The 24,134-nt window shown below is 39.4% G+C and overlaps 2 protein-coding genes across 4 annotated transcripts in view; one reads left to right on the plus strand and one right to left on the minus strand.

Annotated features, from left to right (window-relative positions):
• LOC133322636 (CTD nuclear envelope phosphatase 1 homolog) overlaps nt 1-16,504 on the minus strand; it is an 85,138-nt gene extending 68,634 nt beyond the window's left edge. The window contains exons 1-5 of one of the 3 annotated variants that reach the window (XM_061531600.1): nt 16,365-16,504; nt 13,498-13,755; nt 13,237-13,419; nt 12,963-13,157; nt 10,302-10,345 (exon numbers count right to left, since the gene is read on the minus strand). In XM_061531600.1, coding sequence (XP_061387584.1) covers nt 12,966-13,157; nt 13,237-13,419; nt 13,498-13,755; nt 16,365-16,463 — 732 coding nt within the window. In that variant the 5' untranslated portion in view covers nt 16,464-16,504 and the 3' untranslated portion in view covers nt 10,302-10,345; nt 12,963-12,965. Of the gene's footprint in view, nt 1-10,301; nt 10,346-12,962; nt 13,158-13,236; nt 13,420-13,497; nt 13,756-16,364 lie in introns of those variants that run through there. The other 2 variants (XM_061531601.1, XM_061531599.1) reach the window with 2 other exon arrangements.
• Nucleotides 16,505-21,171: 4,667 nt separating this feature from the next.
• On the plus strand, nt 21,172-23,898 carry LOC133322651 (basic proline-rich protein). The gene is made up of 2 exons (XM_061531614.1): nt 21,172-22,244; nt 22,367-23,898. Exons 1-2 carry the CDS (start codon nt 21,260-21,262, stop codon nt 23,896-23,898), a joined length of 2,517 nt encoding a protein of 838 aa, XP_061387598.1. The 5' UTR covers nt 21,172-21,259.
• The last annotated feature ends 236 nt before the right edge of the window (nt 23,899-24,134 follow it).

Below are 24,134 nucleotides of genomic sequence, written 5' to 3' on the forward strand. Positions count from 1 at the left end.
TTCTCTTCTCGTTTTGTTTGTTTATTTTTGGCTGCTACCTTTTCGGCCATTTTTGAAAGAAGCTTTTTAAATTTACTCTTGGAATCCTCTTCCTCCGGAGATTTGCTGGCCACAGTGCCCTGTTCCTTGTGTTGCTTGTCCTGAGGGGATAGTTGTTTGGCCTCCTTGTCTCCGATGGGTATTGGCGCCAATTCAACCTCCGCCTGGGCTGCAGCCATTTCCAATTTCTTTTGCACCTCTTCGGCATTGTACACCTCACTTGCATCACTGTCATCTTCGTCGTCTTCGAGGAGATTTCTAGTCGCCTCTTCATCTTCTTCCTCCTCGTCGGTGTCATCTTCATCCTCCTCCTCATCGTCGATTTGTTCACCTTCATCGGATGTGGGTTCCTGGCCAATCCAACCACGACAATTTGCCGATTCACAATAGCAACGTTGGGCCTCCCGGCCATAACGTTGATACTGATAATCGAAGGTGATCTCCTCACCCGGCATAATCGATTTACGGCTGAAGAAACCAATTCTCAGCTCACCATTGACCGTCCATTTTTGTGTCTCGGCATTGGGATCACAGGAGTGGTTGATGAACCGCGAGATGTTGCCCTTGATGGTGGCATCAATAATGGCATCACTGCGCAGCGCCATAAAATAGTAATGGCGATTCTTTTCCTGGGAATAGAGGATGCGTCGCCGTTCAAACTCCTCGGTATCAATGACCTCACCCACATATTCCATAATGAATTCGCCGGGTAGGATTTCAATGTCGGCCATTATGCCGAAGCCCTTTTTCTCGGTGCGGAAAACCCGGCAGGGTGAACACAAATATTTCTGGAAACGTTTGTTGGTGCAACGATCCTTAACGTTGCACTCATTGCCACACTCGATCATAAGCAAACGATTCAGACAATCTTCGCCACAGGCCAATTCGCCGCGTTCCTCCTCCTCGGGTGTTAGGAAACAATCGCAAATCATTTTGCGTGCCTCACGACTGATCACCCGCTCACATTTGTATTCGTTCTCCTTGATAACCTGGAAATTGCTGAGACGTTCTTCCATCTCTTTGAGGAATTTGGCATTTTTCGCCTCCACCTCGGCCAAATCCAGCAGGTGATCGTCCAAGGTGTAGTGGCTTTTGGTCTCCACATCATCTTTAATGGAGAAACGTTCCTTGTCGCGTACCAGACCACGGCCTACCAAGGCCTTGGGCGTTTTCGTTAGCTTCAAACGATGCGATCTTCGGACACCACCACCCGACGACGATTGATCCTCGTCCATTTGGCTAGAGGATACCATGCCGCTGTCGGGACTTTTATTTGTCGGATGATTGCCGGGCGGTGGTGTTGCACTGGGTGTGGTCAAGGGGGTATCTGCTGGGGTTTCAAAGGTGTTTATGGCTATTTGTTGTTGTTGATCGCAATCGCCAATGGACTTGGTTTCAATTTCGGTTGTTTGATTTTTGATTTCTTCCTTCTTTTCTAGTTCTACTGTTGACAAAACATTATCAACACTATCATCCTCATCTAGTTTATATCCACGCTTCAGTAGATTAACACCATCTTCAATGAATTTTTCAATATCTTTCAAGGGATCGGGGGGATCTTCATCAGTTGGGGGATTTGTAACGGTAACAGTAGTGCTGCTCTGCTGTTCATTCTGTGTGGCTGGTTGGTTGGCAAAACCAAATGTGGGAGAGGTGGAAGGTGTTAAGGTATCCACGGGGCAGTCTTCCAATGGTTTGTCATTCAATGCTGCCTCAAAAGCTTCCTTCAATTTTTTTTGCCGTTTCTTTTTGGCTAATTTTTCATCTAACGGTGGCAGTGGCGGCGACGGAGACGACGACGATTTTTCATTGTCCGTTATGTTGGTCTCTTCTTTAGGCTGTTCATCACTACTACTCACATTGTCCTGCAATTTGTTTTTGTCATCATGGGCATCATCAGCTGGTAGCTTCATAACGGTGGTATCATTATTTTTGTTACTAATTTCCGGTTGTGTTGTTGTAGATTTTGACCTTCTGCCGCGACGTTTGGGTGTATTTGTGACAGTTCCTTTAGTATCTTCGTTAAATGTTGTTGTTGTTGGAGTTGCAACTTCTGCATTATCTTGATTTTTATTGATTTTCTTATTGGTCTTTTTACCACCATGTCTAGTGCCGCCGCCGCCAGGTGATGGTTTATGGGATGTTTGTGGAATTTCCTCCCTTGCATGGGGAATTTCGTGTTCAGGTTTGGGGAGGCTTTCCTGACCATCTTTCTTTTCTTCGGTTGTTTTTATAAATTCGCTGCTTTCAAGGACCTCCTTTTCGATAGAATTATCTTCATCAGTGTTAGTGAGGTTATGTTTTTCAGATTCTTTTGATTGGGTGTTAACCTCCTCTGCTTTTGAAATTCCTTTTTCCTTTTTACCAACTTTTTTAACTTCTGTTGTTGTTGTTGTGTTTGGTGATGGCGTTTTGGAAGATCGTAACCTGGTGTTATCCACCGACTCCGTTTTGCAAGTATTCTCATCATCACAGGAAGTGAGGTTATTTTTCGAGGAATCTTTTGAATTGTTGTCTTCTTTTTCGGCTTCTTCTGTTGTTGTTGTTGTTGTTGGAGATGGTACTTTGGCAGATCGTAGCTTTTGGCTATCCTTAGTATCATGTTTGTCTAAGTCTCCAGCTGCCGGAAGGTTTTGCCCGGAAGGGTCTGTTTTTGATTTTCGTACTTTTTTACCCTCCATTGCTGTTGGCGAAGAACGTAATTTAGTAGCATTATTTTCATCTGTTTTCGAATTTCGTTCCTTGGCCGATTTTTTGCTCTCCACTGTCGTTGTTGTTGGCGAAGAAAGTAATTTCGTATCATCTTCCGAATTGAGATTTTGTTTCATTGAACCGCCTTTAGGAGCATTATTTTCATCTTTTTTCGAATTTCGTTTTTTGTTCTCCACTACCGTTGTTGCTGTTGTTATGGGGGACGACACTTTTGAGGAACGTGATTTGGTTTGTTTTGATTTTCTGGTTGGTGTTTGGTTGTTTGGTTTAATAATATCCTCCTCTTCCTCCACTGCCACTGCCAACGATGAACCTTTAATGGGGTTATTATCCTTTACATTACATATGCTGTTTCCTAGGGTGTCACTGTTGTTATCCTCCAAACTGCCAGAAGTTGCGGACTCGCTAACCTCCTTTCCTAGGCCATCCTTTATTTGATTTTTGCCAGATGATTTTGACTTGCGAGAAACGGAAACGGTGGCCTCCATGCCCTCCTCACAACCTGGAGGAATTACAGAGCTATCCTTACACTCCTGAGATTCATCCAGTCTTATTTCAACTTGTTCTTCTTCATTTTCAATTTTATTATTTTCCACCATATCATTATCTTCTCCTTCAGCAGTACCTTTAATTTGTACCAATACGGCCTTCGAACTAAGGGCAGCAATTTCGGCAAATGTTTCTTCAAGCGTTTTATGCTTGGCTTCTTCATCACCACGCCGATTGCTGCTACGCCTCTCATAACGTCTGGTGATTTTCTTATTAAATGCCAAGGGCGATGAAGTATCAGAACGTGATGAAGGTGAAATATTAACTTTTCGAAGAGTTGATGGGGATGAAGTATCCGAACGGCCAGGGGAAGTACATTGTTTTTTTCCCAACAAGGGAGACGAGGTCCGCGAACGATTGGGAGAATTTGAATTGGAATGCTGAGGAGGAACTTTTGGAGGTTTGCCATGGGTTTTCGGAGTTCCATGATTCGTTTCATTGGATTTATCATCAATCGATTTACCATCTTGAGAGTCTTGGATTGGAGTCTTCTGCTCGCATGATTTATTATCCCTTACATAAGGATCATGTTTGTCGGACCTCGCCACTTCTCCAGCTAAGGAAGGATTTTCTAAGTGTTGTGGAGAATTCTGCAAATGTTGTGATCCTTCATAGCTGTTCTGTTCGGATGTTTCAGAATCAAGAACCTTCTGATCTGATGATTTGAAGTTCTCTGCATTTTGTGCTATGTGGGTATGTGCAGCCTCCTTATTAGACTGTACCGTACGTAATATATCCAGCAGGGTATTTGTCTCGATGCTAACATTTTGTATATCATATTTTTGTTGTAAATCCGCATTATCGGATGCTATTTCGATTTTTGTTTCAATTTCCATTTCTTCATAACATAGCTGTGTTGATTTCTGGCTTGATCTCGTCTCTTGGGTGGATAATTCATTCGTTACTAATGATTCAGTTTCTAAAGTGGCTTCCTTTTCCATAGGACTTTCAATGGACTTCTCACCTTCAGATGATATTACCTCAATCTGATCTTTTTTCTCTGTTAGCAACTGCAGATTCGAATCTTCTTTAGATTTTTCCTTAGGGTTATTGTTAGGATTTTCTTTTGAAACGTCATCCTGCAATGCCTCCTGCATTTGATCTTTATTTCGAACTGAGAAATTTTCAGCAATTTCAGTGTTTTCGATGACATCGTGGCCTGTATCTTTGGCAGATGTTATTGGATACTTGTCTTCAGATGGCACATTGTGCAACTGATCCATTTCTTTCTCTGATGTATTTTGATTTTCTTCTGCCCCTTTCAAGTGTGTTTTAGAGGCTTCCGAAACTTCTGATTCCTTATTAGTAAAATGAACTTCCTTTGGAGATAACTCGACAATTTCTTGCTCCAATATAGAATCGTTTGCCAAAGCAATACCTTTCGATTCTTCACTGAACTCAGTGGCAAACTGGCTTATATTTCCTATCTCCTTTGATTCTGGTCTACTGGAAGAAACTTCCTCCTTGGCTATTTCTTCATTTGTCTTGGCAGCAGCAATTTCTTCTTCTCCTTCTTCGGGTCCATGTAAATTCCTAAAACGTGATTTACGTGGTTTTTTCTTTTGTATTTCACTTGATTTTTCTGCTTCTATTGCGAAGCTTCCGGCCTTTGCATGGTTGCCAGAGTCCAATTCTTGTTCCAGTTCTGGTGGAGAATCCTTGTTCTGCTTACGTAAAGATTTTCGCTTTGTTTGACTTGATTTTTCAGCTAGGGGCAGAATTTTGCATTCTTCATTTTCTTCTAATTTGTTGGGTACATCAATTGGATCTTCAGATTTTGAATCATTTGCATTGCTATCTATTGGGTAACCTGTCAGAGAACTCTCTTCCGATGTAGATTCTTTTGGTTTGTCCTTATCCGGTGATTTTATTTCGTGGTCTATATCCCTATCCATGGACTTGGTATCACTACTATTGGAATTATCATTGTCGTTAGTGTCCATTGTATCACTATCATCCTTGTCCTGCTGACGATTTCTCAAAGACTTCCTTTTGGTGGTGGTGGTGGGCAGCGATCGTGTTTTATTTCTTGATGCCGATTTTGTGGAGCTTTGCGGCTTGGCAGGAGCAATGGCTTCTTCAGTTACAGCTTCTTTAATTACCATAGTTGTAATGGGCTGTGCTTTCCCCTTGTCCGACGTTGCATCCGCTATGCCAACTTCATCACATTCCGGGGATATAACTTCCTGAGGAAGGGGCTCAGTTGCCGTTTGCAAAATTTCCGAAGGCCTAACATCAACAACAGCCTTGGAGAGCTCTAAGACCTCTGGTGCGGCCACTTCATTTTCAGTCTTCTCTTTAGAAACTTCTGTTTCATCTGACTTTTTCGAATCCGTTCCTATATTCGATGTCTGTTTGCTCTCTTCTTCGTCGTTGGAAGGTAGACGACATTCAACAGATTCCAATTTAGATTCTACAGATGATTTGCTATTTTCCAATTTTGTTTTTGCTTCCATGGCTCCTCCTCGTTTATTTCTACGTTGTATACGTTGAGATCTCTTGCCGCCAGTAGTGGAAGGTTTTTCTCCTTCATCATCTTCATTGTGTGGAGGCGAGGTGATTCCAGTCTCGTCAGCAGCTGCAACATTCCTGCAGAGATCTTCTCTTTCAGATTTTTCTGAATCAGTTAGACTTATGCATCTTTGGAATTTTTTAGATGCTCCTTCATCGGGAACACTCTTTGGTGAAACTGGAGGTGTTGATGTTTCATCAGTCTTTTTTAATTTATATTCTTTTTCAGACGAAATAGATGGCGGCGGCGCTGTGCTCAATGGTGTATTAACATCTTCAGACGTGGATGTTGATGGCGTTTCATCACTTGACAATTTCTTCTCCAATTGATGTTGTTCATTGTCCATTTCATTCGAAATTGAATTGGCTACTACCACGTTGCCCCCTTCTTCTGGCGAGTCAATGTGTTGAGCCAAACATGCTTTATACTCCCTCCAATTTGTGGCCTTTTCGGGAGTTAACTTTAGAGATGTATTCTCTTCTTCGCCGGCCCCTTCCTCCTCCGCCCCATCTTCTTGTTGGCGTTGTTGTTGCTTGGGTGGTCGACCTCGACGTTTTTGCAGTTGTGTTGTCACTGAAGTATCCCCGGCGGCTTTGGTCTCACATTCATTCGATTTGCTACTACTAACCAATCTCCGTTTCGCGTCTACCGATTTGCGAACATTACTTTCCATTTGGGCCACAATTAAACTGGTCGTCTGTTTGGGTTTCAATATTGCACTGGTGGCAATGTTGTCTTTATCGCCCACGGTTTTACTTAGCATTGCCGGTGGCATTGGTGGTATGGGTGGCGGTGGTGGTTTTGTTTGTTCTTGTGATATGGAATAGCGTCTAAAGATGGCAGATTTTTCCATAAATGTTTTCTGTTTGGATAGCAAATCCGCAGCCGCGCCACCAGCTGCCGCCGAACCAGAACTAGCATTGCTATTGTTTGCTTCACCACCTGGAACCTGTGTCACGGCACCAGATTTCGATGTCGACGGCACATTTGAATCAATTCTAGCCTCAATCTGTATCTTATGAGGTTTTCGATTTTTATTTAGCAAATCTCTTACATCAAATTTCATGATTTTCTTACGCGAACTTCTACGGCATTCCGAAATGGGTATAATGGCCGGAGGATTGGGTTTACCCTCGGGGGTAGGAGAAATAGCCAAGGCTGCAACGTCTGTGCATTCAATGCCACTGGTTTCGGCCTTAGTTGGTGGTGACGATTCCATTGCATCGCCTGCTGCTGCTGCGGATCCCTTTGAAACTCTTGCAGTTGGCCTCTTATTTCGTTGATTTGTTGTATCCATTATCTTGTGTAGTTTTTGTGTGTTTCAGCTTTTCTGTTTTCTCTTCTTTCACATTTTCAATATACACTCGATATTTTTGTGTTTTAGAATATAAATTAAAACAGTAAAAGTTGAAGAATTAATTCACTCCAATTGATTAGTTCAATTGATTCATCAATTCACGTAAATGAACTGATGGAACTGTTTCCTTATACGACAATGCGAATATGGGGTACAGAAGAGATTTGACGATAAAAAAATAAACACAAAACAAAATTGTTCATTTTACCAAAATATTTACGAATGAGTGCAAAGAATAATAGCGAAATAAAGGACTTATTAACACAATAGGATTATTGCATGCATCCATGTGACGCTTCGACGTAAATCCAAATATTTAATCTCGGATGGAAAAAAATGCTAACAAAATATGGGAAGAAAGTGCAAACAGAAACTGAAATCTACAGTTTTGAAATTTGTTTTGGTTTTCCAGTTTTTCTTTCCAAGCTGAATTTTCCCCCCAATTCGACCTATTTTAAACCAATAGTACGTTTACATTGTACTGAATTTTGTTAACCTAGTGGGTTTAAATAGTCCCTTCCATTGTATATATGTGAAATAAATACTCGTTTAACTTCGAAATTGGGCTTATTAGTTATTCTGAATAAAAGAGGGAAATCTAATGAGAATTTGAGAAAATTTGTGCCTGGATAACTCATTACCGTTCAATACACTGTAAGAATCTACGAATAACAGAATAAATCGTTCACAGTGAAATTTCTCCCTCCCGGGAATAGCGCATTTGGCAACACACATCACTAAACTATAATATGAGGTAGAATAGGCGTTCTATATGGTTAGAAAAGCCGTAATGATCTACAGTCAAGAGTCTATCTGGTTCCAAATAGTAATAAAAATCTCCCTGCTATTTCCTTCAGTAATATTCAGCATTCAGATGTATGTGACCTGAAGACAAAGTAATAAGTTAACTCAGCAAGCTAATATCAGCAGATTTTTCTCATGTCTAATGTCAAAAATTTGAACGTTGTTATAGACCACCTATTGCGGCGCAACGGTAGGGTTCCAGCTAATCAGTCAGAGCAACCACTTTCGGGGGGATTCTCAGCCCAACCACCGTCAGCCCTGGGTTCCCACACTCGCCCACCCAACCTTGACACTTTTGTGTGTTCGATCGTAAAATCATACGCCTGCAGTTGAAGTGACATTAGCCACTTGCGACTGGCGTGGTCAGTAATAATTGTAAATTTCATTAGCTCGACGTAAGGTCGAAATCTTTTAACTGCTAGCACTGCGGCTAAGCGTTCCTTCTCCTTTATTGAATAGTTTCTTTGAGCTGCATTTAGTTTTTGGGAATAAAATGCGATGGGATTTTCATCACTATCGTTGTTCTTTTGAAACAATACAGCTCCGATACCGTATTCACGTGCATTGCATAGAATAAAAAATTGTCTATTGAAATCTGGGTGTCGAAGTACAGGAGCTGAAGTTAGAGAACGCTTTAGGGGTTTGAATGATTCCAAGGCTTCAGGAGTTATTGTAAATTTTTGACCTTTATTTAAGGTATCCGTGAGCGCAGCTGACATTGAGGCAAATCCTTTGATAAATCGTCTGTACCGCGGGAAAAACTTCTCACTCACACCTTTATTTAAGGTATCCGTGAGCGCAGCTGATATTGAGGCAAATCCTTTGATAAATCGTCTGTACCGCGGGAAAAACTTCTCACTTCTCGAGGTGTTTTTGGTACAGGATTTTTTTGGATTGCACTGGCCTTTTCTGGATCGGTTTTAAGTGTGTCATTTCCGATAATAAATCAAAGATATTTCAGTTCTTGGAAACAAAACAAGGATTTCTTTAACCCGATTGTTAGGTTTGTCTTTTGTAAGCATTCAGCTACCTCATTTAAATGTCTGATGTAATTGTCAAAACCATCGGCTATTATCAATAAATCATCAAGGTATATAAAGACATTTGATTTCAATTTAGCTGGTATTAAGTTATCCATTAATCTGCAAAGACGTTGTGTCGCGATACATAACCCAAACGGCATTACCCGAAATTGGTAAAGGGGACATCCAGGTACTGTGAATGCAGTATAAGGTTTTGTATCATCCTCCAGCTCAATTTGCCAGAAGACATATTTTAAATTAACGCTACTTATAAAATGGGTTTGATCTATTCTGCTCAGGATCCCGTCCATATTCTGCAGTGGATAGGCGTCTTTGACAGTTAATGCGTTCAGCTTCGTGGCATCTAAACAAAAACGGTTTTTACCAGGTTTGCGTACAACAGTAGTCCGATTGTTCCACGGCGAATAACACTTAAAGCCAGCATGAATAAAAAACACCAGTTGATTTCTTAAAACTAATTTCTTTATTTATGACTTCTTATGTCAAAGCTTATATACGAGAGATGGCTTAAATTTATTTTGTATTTTTTTGTTTTGTATAAGGAAAAAAATTGAAAATTATATTAAACACATACAAAATATTACAAATGAACATACATATATAAATAAATTAATAATATTTTTTATTTATTTTTGTTTTATACTCGCGATATCTTAGGGAAGAATTTCATACAACAAAGAAGATTGTCATTGAAAGCGCTAAGAGCAAAGCAAACAAAAGAATTTACAGGCAAAAAAAAAAAAAATAGAAAAAAAAACTACAAAACAAAAAATTGACGCGAAATCAAAGCAATTTGAAAAGAAGCAAAAAAATAAGAAAATGGGACCCCAAAAGCTACAAAACATACTTAAACATATACATACATATGTATAAATATATATAATTAATTATAATAAATTTGTAATGCCCCATATAGTATATGTAACTAATATATATGTATTTGTTTTGTTTTTAAGAAACTTATTACAGAATTTGATTTACAACTATATGTGCATTATATACTAAACGTTAATATAAAATCAATAAATTTTAAATAACGTAAACATGATAAGTATTTTGGGGAATAAGAAGGAAGAAGGAGGGATGTGTTTTTATTCTTTAGATATAGTATATTTATGTATAATCATGTGTACCATTTTCAATATAGTACAAGTCAAAAAAAGTAATAATAATAATTTAGTCAAATAACAAATATAGTTTTTGCTTTCATTTGTTTTCAAAATGATTTTTTTAATCAATCAAATTAAAAAAATAATAATTATGTAATATATAATGAAACAAACAAAAATTCGTTCAAGTGTCACAGCACCAAATTTTCAATTTCTTAATCTGTTTGGGGAGAAAAGAAAACAAAAAACGAAATACGTAAATTAGTTGAGTAAAAGTTTTTGAAAAAACAAAATCCAAGGTAGATTATGGAGATAAATGCATCAAGTTTATGGTATCATGGCACAATAAATAGGTAGTCCAGTTAGCGCAGCTGATGTCTCGGTTAACTGTCAAAGTGGGTAATTTCTACTTGAATTCGATATGCAGCCTTGCCAACCATGTGAAATGTTTTAAGGAAAAATTTGACAGATGGTCGAGACAAAAACAAAGGTTTTAGTTTTGATACATCACCTTTTATTGCATCATGGGTAACATATGTCACAATAATGGTTCTGTTTCAGTACTGCAAGAATCCACTCGATTTTACTATTTTCTTCGATATCATAAAACGGCATTTACATTGGAACTTTTTGCAGGATTAACCTACTTTATGAGGATTTATTTGACAAATAGGCAATGGAATTGACAATTAAAACCCACTGGGTTAACTAAATCCGGTACTATGTAAACGCACTATAAAGGAAGGAATAGGCTTTCAACCGTACAATCAATCTTCAGCATGCCTAACGATATCAATGCCGTCAGGGGGACGTGAACAAACTGTCGGTTAAAATAACTTGCGGATTAGTCACAATTTCGTCGTTAAATGTGACTGAGGTCATATTATCCTTTATACCAGGCTCGACAACGAATTAAACGTTTCCCACAGTATATTCACAACGGTTCCGATGATGCGAATATTCAGATGTTCCAACCATTTATTCTGTGTGGGTTTCCTGGCCCTGGAATCTGCTGGGTTAGATCAACGTTTCATTTGCTAGACCAACTGCCTCAGTTGCGAAATTTGGACTCATCTTGGGTATTCGACCATCAGTTAAAAGAACTAGCGGAAGGGAATGGAAAGTTCTCTAAAGCGCTGTTTGGTGAACTCTTTTAATCCCTGCCAGTTGGCATTCCTATGGTTAGGCTCCCACCTTGACTTCTGGTGCTATCCTTCTTCAGAACCATCACAACGATATTGGCTACAATTTTCATTGAATTTGGTGGTTTCCTACACCGCCGCCACCAAGATATTATTCCGATTCATGAATCTTCTATCTCGTCTATTTTTTCGAGAGCACCATTGAAATTACATTGCAGAAATTATGTGCGGTGTTAAGTACTGAAGTATTGGACTGCCGTTGAGGAGACTGCGGTGGAGTTCCGTACTCCGTAAAGATGACATCGTGAACAAATACTCGCTGAGGATGGCGTTTTAGCAGCACGATAATACTATTTATATGCCTTGGAGGCTTTGGTATTAAAGAATGTAGTCTGTTTACGGTCGAAGATTGGTTTGGATGGGCAATTGAATAAATTTATTTCATTATTCATTGTAATAGTTCCTTTAATGTTAGGAGCTCCTGTTATACCATTTCCTCGAATAAATAATATAAGTTTTTTATTTTTATCTGCTGCTTTAACTCTATTATTAGTTAGAAGTATAGTAGAAAAGGGAGCTGCGACAGGATGAACTGTTTACCCGTCTTTATCTTCAATTATTGCTCATGGAGGAACTTCTGTTGATTAAGCTATATTATTTCTTCATTTAGCTGGAATTTCTTCAAGAGAGTCAAACAGATCTTCAAATTGAAGCATCGCCGGTGTGATTCCATCTGGTCCTGGCGATTTATAAGGTTTGAATGTATTGATTGCCCAGCGTATCTTATTTCTGGTAACCACCTTGCCAATGAGATTCAAATTCAGAGTCGGGGGAGGCTGAGTGTCATTACGTTCACCGTCGATGGTATCCAGATCTTTGCAACATGGGAAATGAGTTTCAGTTCGTCCACGGCCCATCCTGTTTCTTGATACTCCTGATGGATTTCGGATCCTTCGATAGCAAATCATCGAAACCTAGAAGCGTCGTTGACACCTTCTATCGACTCACAGAAATTTATCCAAGACTTTTTCTTTGCACGCTTGATCTCAATCTTGTATTTGTTGAAACTAGCTCTATAGGTCAACATCGTGTTTTGATTTAAGCGCCCAGTTGTACAGTCGTCAGGTCGCTTTCCTGAGCTCGCCAAGTTCCCTGTTCCATCACAATGACCGAGATTTTTTCCCAGGGTATGTTAGCGGACAGGATTCCTTATGGAAAGGACGTCCGTTAGATTGTTCATGTCCCCATTGAGTTCCCAAGCTGTTCCCAAGCTGTTTGTATTAAGAGTCAGCTGGGAGTTCAGTTTCCAGTTTGTTCTCCTGGGATTTCTATAAGGCTTTTGTTTACCTCCGTCAAAAGAGACCTCGAAGAAAATCTTCAAATGATCCGAAAACGAACATTCATCAGATACTCTCCAATTGCTAATTTTGAGATGGTTAAGTCAATGACCTCCTCTCTATCCCTGTGGCAGTCCTAACTTCGGTCGGCTTAATTAGATATATAGAACAATATGGTTTTATGTCGTTATCAACTTTTCCTTATTTTTGTTCCAAGAGATGTCAGCTATCGATTTGTATTTTCTGTTTTGTTTTCGATTTGGACATATCATGCTCCCATTACGCTGATGCGATTATCTTGTAAACATATACCTTGGTCGAAAGAAAAAAAAAACAAAATTATTATTTGCTAATTTACCTGCTACCATAAACCATGTAAGTGTAAATTTCTTGACAAAACTGAACGGACATCATTTGTAAATCTTAGGGCATCCAACATTGGAAGTAATGACAATAATGAAATATCCATGGGATCGGAAAACCAACTTTTAATGGGTATAGCATTGTGGGGAAAACAACGATATGCTGCTGGAGAATTGTCAATTATAAATATCTGCAAAAAAAGCAGAAAAGGAAAACAAAAAGAGTTTAAAAATACGCAAACCACAATTGTATGTACCATAAATATTTACCCTATTCAGATCATTACAAATAGCTGATAAATCTTTGGTATATGAACCATAATCGGGTGTACAATGTTGACGATAATAGCGGCGTCGTAATATATTACGGCCATTGTCTAATTTGTCAGCAACTGCTGCACCATAAATTTCCATGCTGGCTGTAAACACAACCAGATCATACCATTGTGAGACCTGATGGGTGGATTAAAAGAAAGAAAAAAAATTATATTTAATAAAAGAGGTAAGGAGGGTACCACTAAATTTACTTACCACATCTAAAAAGAAGTCAACATGCGGCCTTTTATGCACAAAAAATCTCACCGGATGCCGATCGATTGTTACCTTGACGGTAAAATCATGTGGTGTACCGGGTTTCACGGTATTCTTGGGCATGGCATTGTGATGTGAATGTATTAGGGTCTCATCTAGATCCAAGACCAATGTCTTCCGTTGGACAATGCTAAGGCGATGCCGTGACACCGGTGACAATGGAAACAGTTCATATTTGACAGGTTGATACTGGACAAACTAAAGTGGTTCATATCAGTGTTTCTTATACTTTTTTCTCAAAACATTTAATGGGGTTGTTTACAAACAACAATATCATATATCGTATACAGTAAAAAATGGAATAAATTAAATAATTTAGGTTTTACTGTATATGATGATCAATTTTCATATTACAAAAACATATATGTATGTGTGTGTATGTAGTGTTGTCATGATTCTAAAGGCAGCAGTAGTTGAAGAAAAATTTTGAATAGCCGGTTATTATTTGATAAGAAATTGGCGATTGATATCAAATTGCATATAGAAAATATTTGATAAGAAAACAAAAAAAAAATTTTTTTTAACCCTCATCATTCTAAGTTAAAATCTAAACTAATAAATAAATAAAAATTTTTTAAAGATAGTGGAAGGGCAAATTATAAAAATTCTATATAGAAAATTGAACAAAAAAAAAAAGAAAAATTAGGATGTGAAGGGCGTTATATGGGGGGCTTAACCTAAAGGTAGACCTATATGGTTTTATTTATTTATTTTTTTTTTTTTTTGTTAAATTTATATTTTCTACCCTATGAAAACCAACAACATCAAATTGCAGGCAATTCGATTGGAAAATATATACATACATAATTTTCGAAATATCAAAACGTATGAGGTTATGTTATATGAGGGCTATAACTAAAAGTGGTCCGTTATTGTTTATTTTTCGTAGGAAGATTTAATACTCTATGAGAACTCAAAAAATTTGGAGGTTATTTAATATGGGAGCTATACCAAAAGGTAGCCGGTTATTGATTGTTTTTGGATGGACAGAATATAAAAATACATACATACACGGTTGGAAAATACGAGGGCAGTTCGGAAAGTTCTTAGCCTAGCACAAAAAGCGCGGTATAAAAAGAAAAAAGTTAAGAGTTTTGGAAACGTCCATCTCTCTTATGAACACATGTTCATATAGAAACAGGTGTTCAAAATGGACACATCCGCAATTTTTTTTAAATATGAATAAATATTTTGTGTCTCGTACCATTGCTATTTACCTTGATACTGAAAGCGTTGGCCGACGTCAAGGAAGTGTACGGAAGAAAGAAAAAGAAAAGCAACATGAGCATAAATGATTCAAAGAGTAAAGAAGCGACTTGATCGAAAACCGCGTCGCAGTGGCCGAAAAATTGCTCGTGAGCTGAACATATCGCAATATTCCATTCGGCAAATATTGAAAAATGAGCTCGGGGTAAAGCCATTGAAATTCCACAAAGTTCAAGAACTTACACCGCAACATAATGAAAATTGACTCAAAGAGCTAAAGAGTTGCTTCGATTGGCCAAAAGTGGTGAACTTCCAAATTTGGTTTTCTCCGATGGGAAAACATTCGTTGTCCAGCAGTTTATAAACAAACAAAATGATCGTGTTTACTTGCCAAAGAGGTCAGCTGAAAATGTGCACCTTCGGTTGGCCACCAGAACTCAATCGCCGGTCATGGTGATGGTGTGGGCCGCCATAACAGGCGATGGTCGCCCTCCGCTCGGATTAATCGACCGTGACATCAGAATAAATGACGAATAATATCGTGAACACTTGGACATTCCAACAGGACTCAGCACGCTTCACGCAAAAATGGTTACAAAATGAGGTTCCTCACTTCATTTCCTTTGCATAATTGCCACCAAAATCTCCGGATACCAACACGTTGGGCTATTGTGTTGGACGGAAGCGCTTCGCCAGGAATGGGCCAAAATACCGCAGACCAACATTCGGTAACGTGTGACGGTTTCATTTACCGTTTGAAGGCCATAATTTTTGCCAAAGGTGACCAATTCGAACAAATCTGAACTTATTCTAAAATTTGATGACATTTTCCGAAATTTTTGCTCTCATTCAATAAAATTAAAAAAAATGTAAAAATTATGACGTTTGACTTGGTTACAGTTTTTTTTATCTCACTCTGTATAATAACCTGTGATCTCTATACAGACCAATTGGCCTGTACAAAGGCTATATACAGACCAATTGGCCTGCTTCTAACGACCTTTGGCCATTGATCTCCATATTTAGACCAATTGGCTTTTATAAAGGTCTCTAAATAGTCCAATTGGTTTTCCTAAAGACCCGTGGGACGTTTGCATATTATCTTGACCTTGTCCTTGACTATCATAACAACAACATAGCATCAGAGATGGTCCGTCAGAAACAGTGACGTAAATCCTTATTGAAACCTACTCAAAACCATTAGCTTTTTGACAAAATAGCTGTTTCCTTTAATAAATTATCAAATTACGTATGCTTTACTCAAATCCATATCAAATTTCAAAATTTTCATATCCAAAAAGTTTGGAATTGTTGATCAGTTCCAGTAAGGAATAGTCAGATATATATAAAAATGATATATATTCTACAAAATACCTATATATGGTAATGATATTCAAATAAATAACGTTTACTACATTTATTACATTTTATACAGGTATATGACGTTTTCGACGTTTACACCTTTTTGACAGTCGAAAACCTAAAAATTCGTCACACGGACCATTCTGCATAGCATACACATAGTTTCTGTAATAATCAATTGATGTTAATATATGTATATTTGTGAGTAAGTAATGCAATTATTTAAACCTAGTACTTACTGCTCTGACTTGACGGTTGAACATAAAACATATGCACGTCCATACTTTTGATAATAGTACCAATAATGCACGGAATTTCATTTGAACGAGGGAAAACATTGGTAAGATAGCAACTTACCAATGCACTACATAAATATCTTGTTTTTGTTTGTTTGCTTTTGTTTGATATTAAAGCATAAACAGTAGTTGCCTGTGTATGTATGTATGCGTTGGGGGGGTTAACAAATCTCTCACAAAATTTGTAATTGTTTATAATTTTTGTTGTTGTTTTGTGTTTTAACAGTTCTTTTTCAAATAGAAATCGTCCAAAGAAATCCGTTGATGATTTCAAATGCCTGTTGTTTGTTGTTGTTTATAAATGACGACGAAGATGACCACGACAACATCCGAAATAATTTGTTGATGTTTATAATAATTATTATTATTGTTGTTGTTGTCTCTAAAATGTGAAATAATATATATAGGAAAGTTTAATGATTTATTTCGGAGATAATCAAGAAACAGAAAATATAAAAAGAAAGAATAAAACAGCAACACACAAACAAATGTACCAAAATAAAAGAATCAATTGAAAAGAGAGAAGAGCAGAACAGAGCAAACCCAGCCAGCCAGCGAGCCAATATTGTTTCTATACCAGAGGAGCGCGCGCCTAAACTGTGCATGCTGCTCTCTGTCTGTCTGCTGGCTGTCAGACTGTAGCAAGTCAATAGAAGAAAAAAACATGGTTAATATATATTTACACGATTAGATTATTATTTTAACTGGGGATTTTAATAACGAATTTTATGAATAAAAGTGTTTTTTTTTTTTTTTCACTGATTTCATTCCCGAATTGTGAGAACGTTTTTATTAATAACAAAAAAAGAAAGAAAAACAACACATCAAAATTCTATTGAAAATACACGACGCACACACACAAACTATAGAGGAGCCGCTTTCCAAGAATTGTATAGAGTTGCCTATTTTTATTAAATACCTACAATGTGGGTTAACAAATGACACCTAAGCCATGTTTACATAAATGTGATTTTATGGGGGATAATGCAGGGAGATATAATGGGTACATAGTTCGGAGAATCCATATATAAGAAATATAGCAAAAAAGTACTGCTGGCATTCACCCTAGGGGCTCAAGTCTAGTTTAGGGTACCCTCTAGGATCGTTTTGAAATTATTACCACATGTAGTCCTTGGGCTCCCGATTACAACGGTATACATTTTCGGTATTTTAGGATATTTAAAACATTTGAACTCCTGATCACACAAACACTATTCAAATAAAAAGGAGATGCGACCGCGTAGCCGCAGTTGCCACTTGTCCATAAGAGAAAGTCTTAAATCCCTGACCAAAGGCCGTCTACCCCCAACAACTATTCTAATTAAATTGAGGTTCGGTCGCGTAGCCGTAGTTACCATCTATCCATAGGAGAAAGTCTTAAATTCCCTGCCGAAGGCTATACACAAACTCCCATACAGAATTGAAGAAGGTTCCGCGGAATTTTGGAGATAGCTCAGAAAGTATAAACGTAGTTAATTTTAAAAATCATGAGAAAATACAAGGTCCCAACGAAACTTTGGGAATCCATATTTCCGGAAAAACCGATTTCTGTGCAAAATTTCAAAGCTCATTATTTTTATTATTGGAAGAGGGTAGCCGGAAGTAGTCTAACTGCCTACAGGAATTACGGGGAGATGTTGGTTTAGGACTTCATTGCATCCGTAACCGGTTTTTGGCTTTGGGAACTTCATGTTGATGTACAGTTTTCATGGAGTTCGCCGAGTTCTATCTGTTGACGGTTATTTGACCCGGAAGTTCGGATAAAGATAACCGGTTGTACCCGGTTCTTTCTTACTTATTTTTTTATTTATTGAAATTCATTCCTTAGCTGGCTTATGACGGAACCTTTGTACCATAAGCCAAGCTCTTGTGCGCAGTTTTTTTTTTCAATTTGATATATCAATATGTTAACTTCTACTTCATCTTTCCACCTTATTTTTGGTCTTTCCCCTGCTGCGTGAACCATCTGTAAGCTGCCTCATCTGCTTGCGTAAGTACCCATGCTTCAGATCCATATAACCGCGCGGTGGGTTTGAGCGTCTTGTAGAGTGTGACTTTAGTCTGGCGGGAGGTGACCTTGGTTTTAAACTGTTTTTTTATGGCTTTATGGCTTATATAAAATCTTTGACTACCTCGAAACTATAGTTCTCAAATCCCACAGTTGGTCCGCCATTTACTGCCAGACCCACATTGGTAGACGCCTTATCAATTTGTTCAAAGGTACCTGGTTCTACGGATCTTTCCATTTCGCACCTTTTTGGAAAGGGCACACTATAGTCTATCATTTAAGTCAGGATTCGTGAGAGACAATATGGACCCAAGATCGACTTTTAGGGAGTTAAAAAAAAATCGGGATTTAAACCTCAGTTTTTGACTGCATTTTCCAAATGGTTAGAGGTAATGGAATGGTATTTTCATAAGCTTTAAAATAATACCCATTTTGTATTAATCGGATCTGTAGAACCGGGTACCCGTACTTCCGGGTCATATAACCGGGTACGACCCACAAAAAAGATCCCCATAATTTGGTTTAAAAATATCCTATCTTTAGAAAATATGTCAGATTAATTTTATAAGCTTTAAAATGATACCCATTTTATATTAACCGGATCCCTGGAACCGGGCACACGTACCCGAACTTCCGGGACAAGTAACCGAATACGTCCCCCAAGAAAAAAATATATCCCTATAATTATGGTAAAAATACCTATCTCTGGAAAAAAATCAGAAAAATCTGGTCGTTTTTAATTAAACTAGAGTTACGACTATCATTTACAGCCTTATAACACTGTACTTCAGCAGATTACAATAACACAACAGCAATAATTACAAAAAATGGTTACATGGTAACCCTTAACCCAATATATAGCATGTACCATATTTCGCATTTTCGGCACTGAGAACATGAAGGAGCATGCAATTTTCACACAGCACACATTATCTCTCATTCACTCACTCTCTCTCACCCAACAAAAAATGATACAACGCGACGAGCGAGCAGGTAGAAGCAAAAAAAAAAGCGGCTAAACTATAATACACTATAGATTTTTCTTCTTCGTTTTTTTAGTGATAGCAAAGCAATTACATAAAAATACAGGACAAAAACAACAAAATATTATTTGAAAACATTTGCGCTTCATGTTTGTAGATTTCTATTATCTTGTATTATATTGGCTAATGTCCAAAATAATTGCATTTATTTATTTGAATTATGAAATTTCTAATTTTTGTTTTACTCTTCCTCTTGTATCTCTCATTTCATGGCATGGCTTATCTCTGTGGTCTAGTGTGTGTGTGTGCGTGTGTTGTTTCTTTGATTTTATTTTTTCATCTTGTATGGCACTTTTTATTTTTCTTGACGTTGACGGTGATTGGTTTTCAATTGAAAATGCAGCAAGTACCTATTATTTTTTGTTTCACTCTTTGGATTTAAACAAATAGATATGTTTCACTCTCATGAATCTATTGTTTTTCTTTTGTGTCACAAAACTTTTTCTTATTTTGGCTCATCCGATAAACAAATAAATAGTTGCTTTATTTGGATTTTGATCACTCTATCCACATATAATAAAAAAATACCACCGCTCACGAACTTTGCTTTGGATGAAACTGTTGACATTAGAAGAATGGAGCCGCGTTTGTGTACTTTGACGGCGTTGTATGATAGTTTATTGTTTATTTCAGGGTGGCAACATTGTTCTCAAGTATATTGGGGGGAGAATTTATGAAGGCGTACGATCATTGTCAGAAATAATATGCGTGTAACACAAGGCTAGTTTTGACATGAAGATTATTCCAATTTTCTGGAATTTAAATCATACTGTATACATAAATGAGATCGGAAAGTGTTTTATAATAAACTATTATTTAAATATCTCTTAAGTTGTAATTTTCTGTGTTTATATGTCATGTACATATTCGGTTTAATATCTACTAAAACTTTAAAGTTACGTTTAGTGTTTTATAATAAAGTATTAATTTTAAATGCCGTTGTATATAGATTTACCAAATCTAGTCATATGTAAACAGAAAAATTTGGTTTGTTCCCAAACTGCAAGAATCAACTACTTCTTACTACAATAACAATTGGTTATTTATGATATCGTAAAGCTGCAAGAATTTACTCGATTTTACTATTTTCTTCGATATCATAAGGGAAATTTCGTTATCGTAGTAACACATATGACCACATATGACCTTTGTGTTTGCTATTTTTTCTATTTGCCAGTCATAACTGCTACGTGTAAATTATAATTTAATCGAAATGCATGAAATCTGCATCGCCGCTGAATATTTCACCCAACGCCGTCAAAATTGTTTTGCACAATAGCAATTAATCGATTTTATACCAAAAACTAATCGATTAGTTGAACATGAAATTATGCATCCCTATTTTGCAAGGCACTCGTGGAAAGGCGTCATTTTCATTCTTGCAAATATTTAATAGTGTTCTGAAAATGTTTTATTGATTTTATTGCAAGCCATAAAAAGTGTTTTTGAAAATAAGTTTGCTTATTTGGAAATAAATTAGAAAAAAACGTTTCATAATATTGCAATTGTTCAAAACGAAGAAAAAATAAAAAAATTATTGGTAGAGAAAAAACCGGACGTGAAACGATTGCGAAAAAAGCCGCTAAGCCGATAGCAAAGAAAAGCAGTAATTATAGGACGACGAATTTTGTGTTCTCGGAAAACGAAATTGTGAAAAATATTGGTGCATTTTTAAAATAAGAAAACCACCTATTTGAATTTCAATTCGGATTTTATAGAAAGCAGCCAAAATTGTGGAAAAACAGGAAAAAACTCCCAAGCGGAAGAAGAAGGCCGCAGCCAGTAAAATGACTGCGGTCTTCTCGCCGCAACCACCGCCCCAGGCGGCTGGTCAACCACCTCCGGGAAGTATGATGCAGCCACCACAATCAACGACACCGAACTCAATGCAACCACCGCAACAGCAATCTGTTGTTGGTCCGGGTCCGGGTGTTGGCATGATGGGGCCGGGCGGAGGTGGACCCGGTATGCCACCTGGCATGGGCATGAGTGGACCGGGCGGTGGACAAATGCAACGGGGACCACCGATGGGCGTGATGGGTGGTCCATCGGGAGGCCCAGAAGGTATGATGGGTGTTCCATCGGCCGGACAACATGGTGGTGGTGTTCCACCTCCAAGTCCCACACATATACAGAAAATACTCGATGAAAATTGTAAAATTATCCAGACAATACAAAGCTTCCAGAATATGGGTAAATCGTATGAGTGTACATCGTATCACATTGCGCTACACAGGAATCTCGTTTATCTTGCCCAATTGGCGGATCCAACAATGAATATAAATCAGATCTTGCCACCACCACACATTTTGCAGCCTCAGGCCCAGCAACAGGGGCCACATGGTATGATGGGATCGGGAGGACCACCACCTCCACAGCAACAATCTGTGCTGCAAGGAGGACCACCACCGCCGCCTGGTAGCCAGTCACAAATGGGTGGTCCTGGTGCGCCCGGTGGCATGGTGACGATGCAACAACAACATGATAACAGTGGTCAGCAGCCACCGTCGGGTATGCCTTCATATGGAGGTCAAGTGCCGCAGCAACATCCCGGAATGACTCCGAACGGTAGCCAGTCCCAACCACCCAATGGTCCACCACCTGGCCAAGGTCCTGGTGGCCAGCAAGGCGGTCCGCCACCACAATCCCAGCAACAGGGACCGTATAGAGGACCAGGTCCCCAGGGACCGCCATCTCAACCGCCTGGCCAAGGACAACAGCAGCAATCAGGTCCACAACAACAACAGGCAGCTAATGCTAACAATCAAGGCAGTAAGTACAGAAATATCCATGATATACCTTTCCAGGAAGGTGGGTTTTACACTCGATTTTATTAAAAAACTTTTTTTTTTAAGTCAGGGACTTGAACTAAAATTACTTAATTTTTTTTGCAGGCCAACAACGTCCAAATTCGGGAACTCCCACACCGGGCGCTCCACCACCTGGTCAAGGTGCATCACAACCACCTCAGGGCCCTCCAAATCAACAAGCTCCACAACAGCCGCCACAAGGCCCTCCACCACAGCAAAGCCAATATCGGGGAGCCTATCCACCACAACAGCATACCCATTATCCCGGTTATCCACCACAGCAACAACCACAATATCCTCCACAGGGTGGATATCCATATGGACCGCCGACACATGGCTATGGACCGCCACCGCCAAATGCACAAACTGGTTATCAGGGACACGCCGGTATGCCGCCAACATCAGGAAATAATGGTCCACCCGGCCAACATCCATATGGCGCGAACACAGGTCAACAAGGACCACCGGGAGCCTATCCTCCACCACCCAATCAACAAATGAATTCAGGGCAACAACCTCCCCCCGGGCAAATGTATGGCCCGCCGGGTGGTAATCAAGGTCCACCTCCAAATCAATATGGACCGCCACAAAGCTCAGGGGGTCCACCACCTCCAATGGGTTACGGTGGATATGGAGCACCACCACCAAACAGTTATGGCCAAGCAACTAATGCCCCACCAGGTGGCTATGGACCGCCACCAACAAGCCAAGCTCAATCACCCTATCAACCATATCAGCAGGCTGGGCCCGGTCCACAAGGCTATCCAGGTCAAGGCCCACCTCCGCCACAGACACAAGGCAATCAGCCTTCAAATGCAACACAAGGTGGGCCGCCTAATCCAAATGCTCCACCTCCTGGTAGTGGTTATAGTTCGTCACCCAGTCCTGGCCAAACACCACCACCCAATCAGCAGCAGCCACCTGTAAGCGGTGCAAACGGTCCGCAAAATCCAGCAACAAGTGTGCAATCAACGCCGCCACCCACTCAGCCGCCAACGAGTAGTTCCAGTGCAGTTAGCACGGCTGGCCCGACACCAACATCCCAACAGGCGGGGCAACAACAACAGCAACAGTCGTCAGCACCACCCGGGCCGCCGGGACCACCTGGAACAGCTTCACAACAGCAACAACAGACACCACAAAATTATCCTCCGGCTTCCAACAGTGGACCACCAACGACTGGACCCCAGGCGACATACTCTTCACCACCGTCCAGTGTGGCTGGTAACAATTCACCATATGCTCAGCCACCGCCGCAGCAAAATCCACCCGGTAGCGGACCACCTAATACCACAGCTCCTCCATCGAATGGGGCACCACCACCAATGGCTCCGAATCAGTATCAACCACCACCCGGTGCACAGCCACCCTATGGGGCACCACCGCCACCACAAGGTTATGGTCCACCACCACCCGGTGGATATGCCCAGCATGGTTATCATCAGCCGCAGGGCGGCTATGGTGCTATGCCACCTCAGGGACAGTATCCGCCGCCATCACCGCAAGGTTATCAGGGATATCGTCCAGCTGGACAACAAATGCCACCACCAGGTGCTCCGCCACAAGGACCACCGCCAGGTGCCTATTCGTATTACAGTAACCAACCGCCGCAATAAATTAATGGGTGGGTGGTGCAAAGAAAACTATTTTTTATTTGTTCCATTGGAAATGCAAAAAAGTAAGTCCTAAATAATTCAAAAAGCTGCGAAAACAAAATACTTGGGTTTGGCGTAGCCTAGCCTTGACTGAATGGATAATAAAAAAATTCCTATGGACGAATTCTTCGACTACTCCACTACCACTACTACACAAGGAACGGCTAGAAAAAGGCATTTATTAAAAACGAAGAAGA

The sequence above is a fragment of the Musca vetustissima genome, unplaced genomic scaffold (assembly GCF_032173495.1).
Source record: "Musca vetustissima isolate MV318-11 ecotype Yass unplaced genomic scaffold, APGP_CSIRO_Mvet_v1 utg13454, whole genome shotgun sequence".
In the NCBI taxonomy this organism is placed as follows: Eukaryota; Metazoa; Arthropoda; class Insecta; order Diptera; family Muscidae; genus Musca; species Musca vetustissima.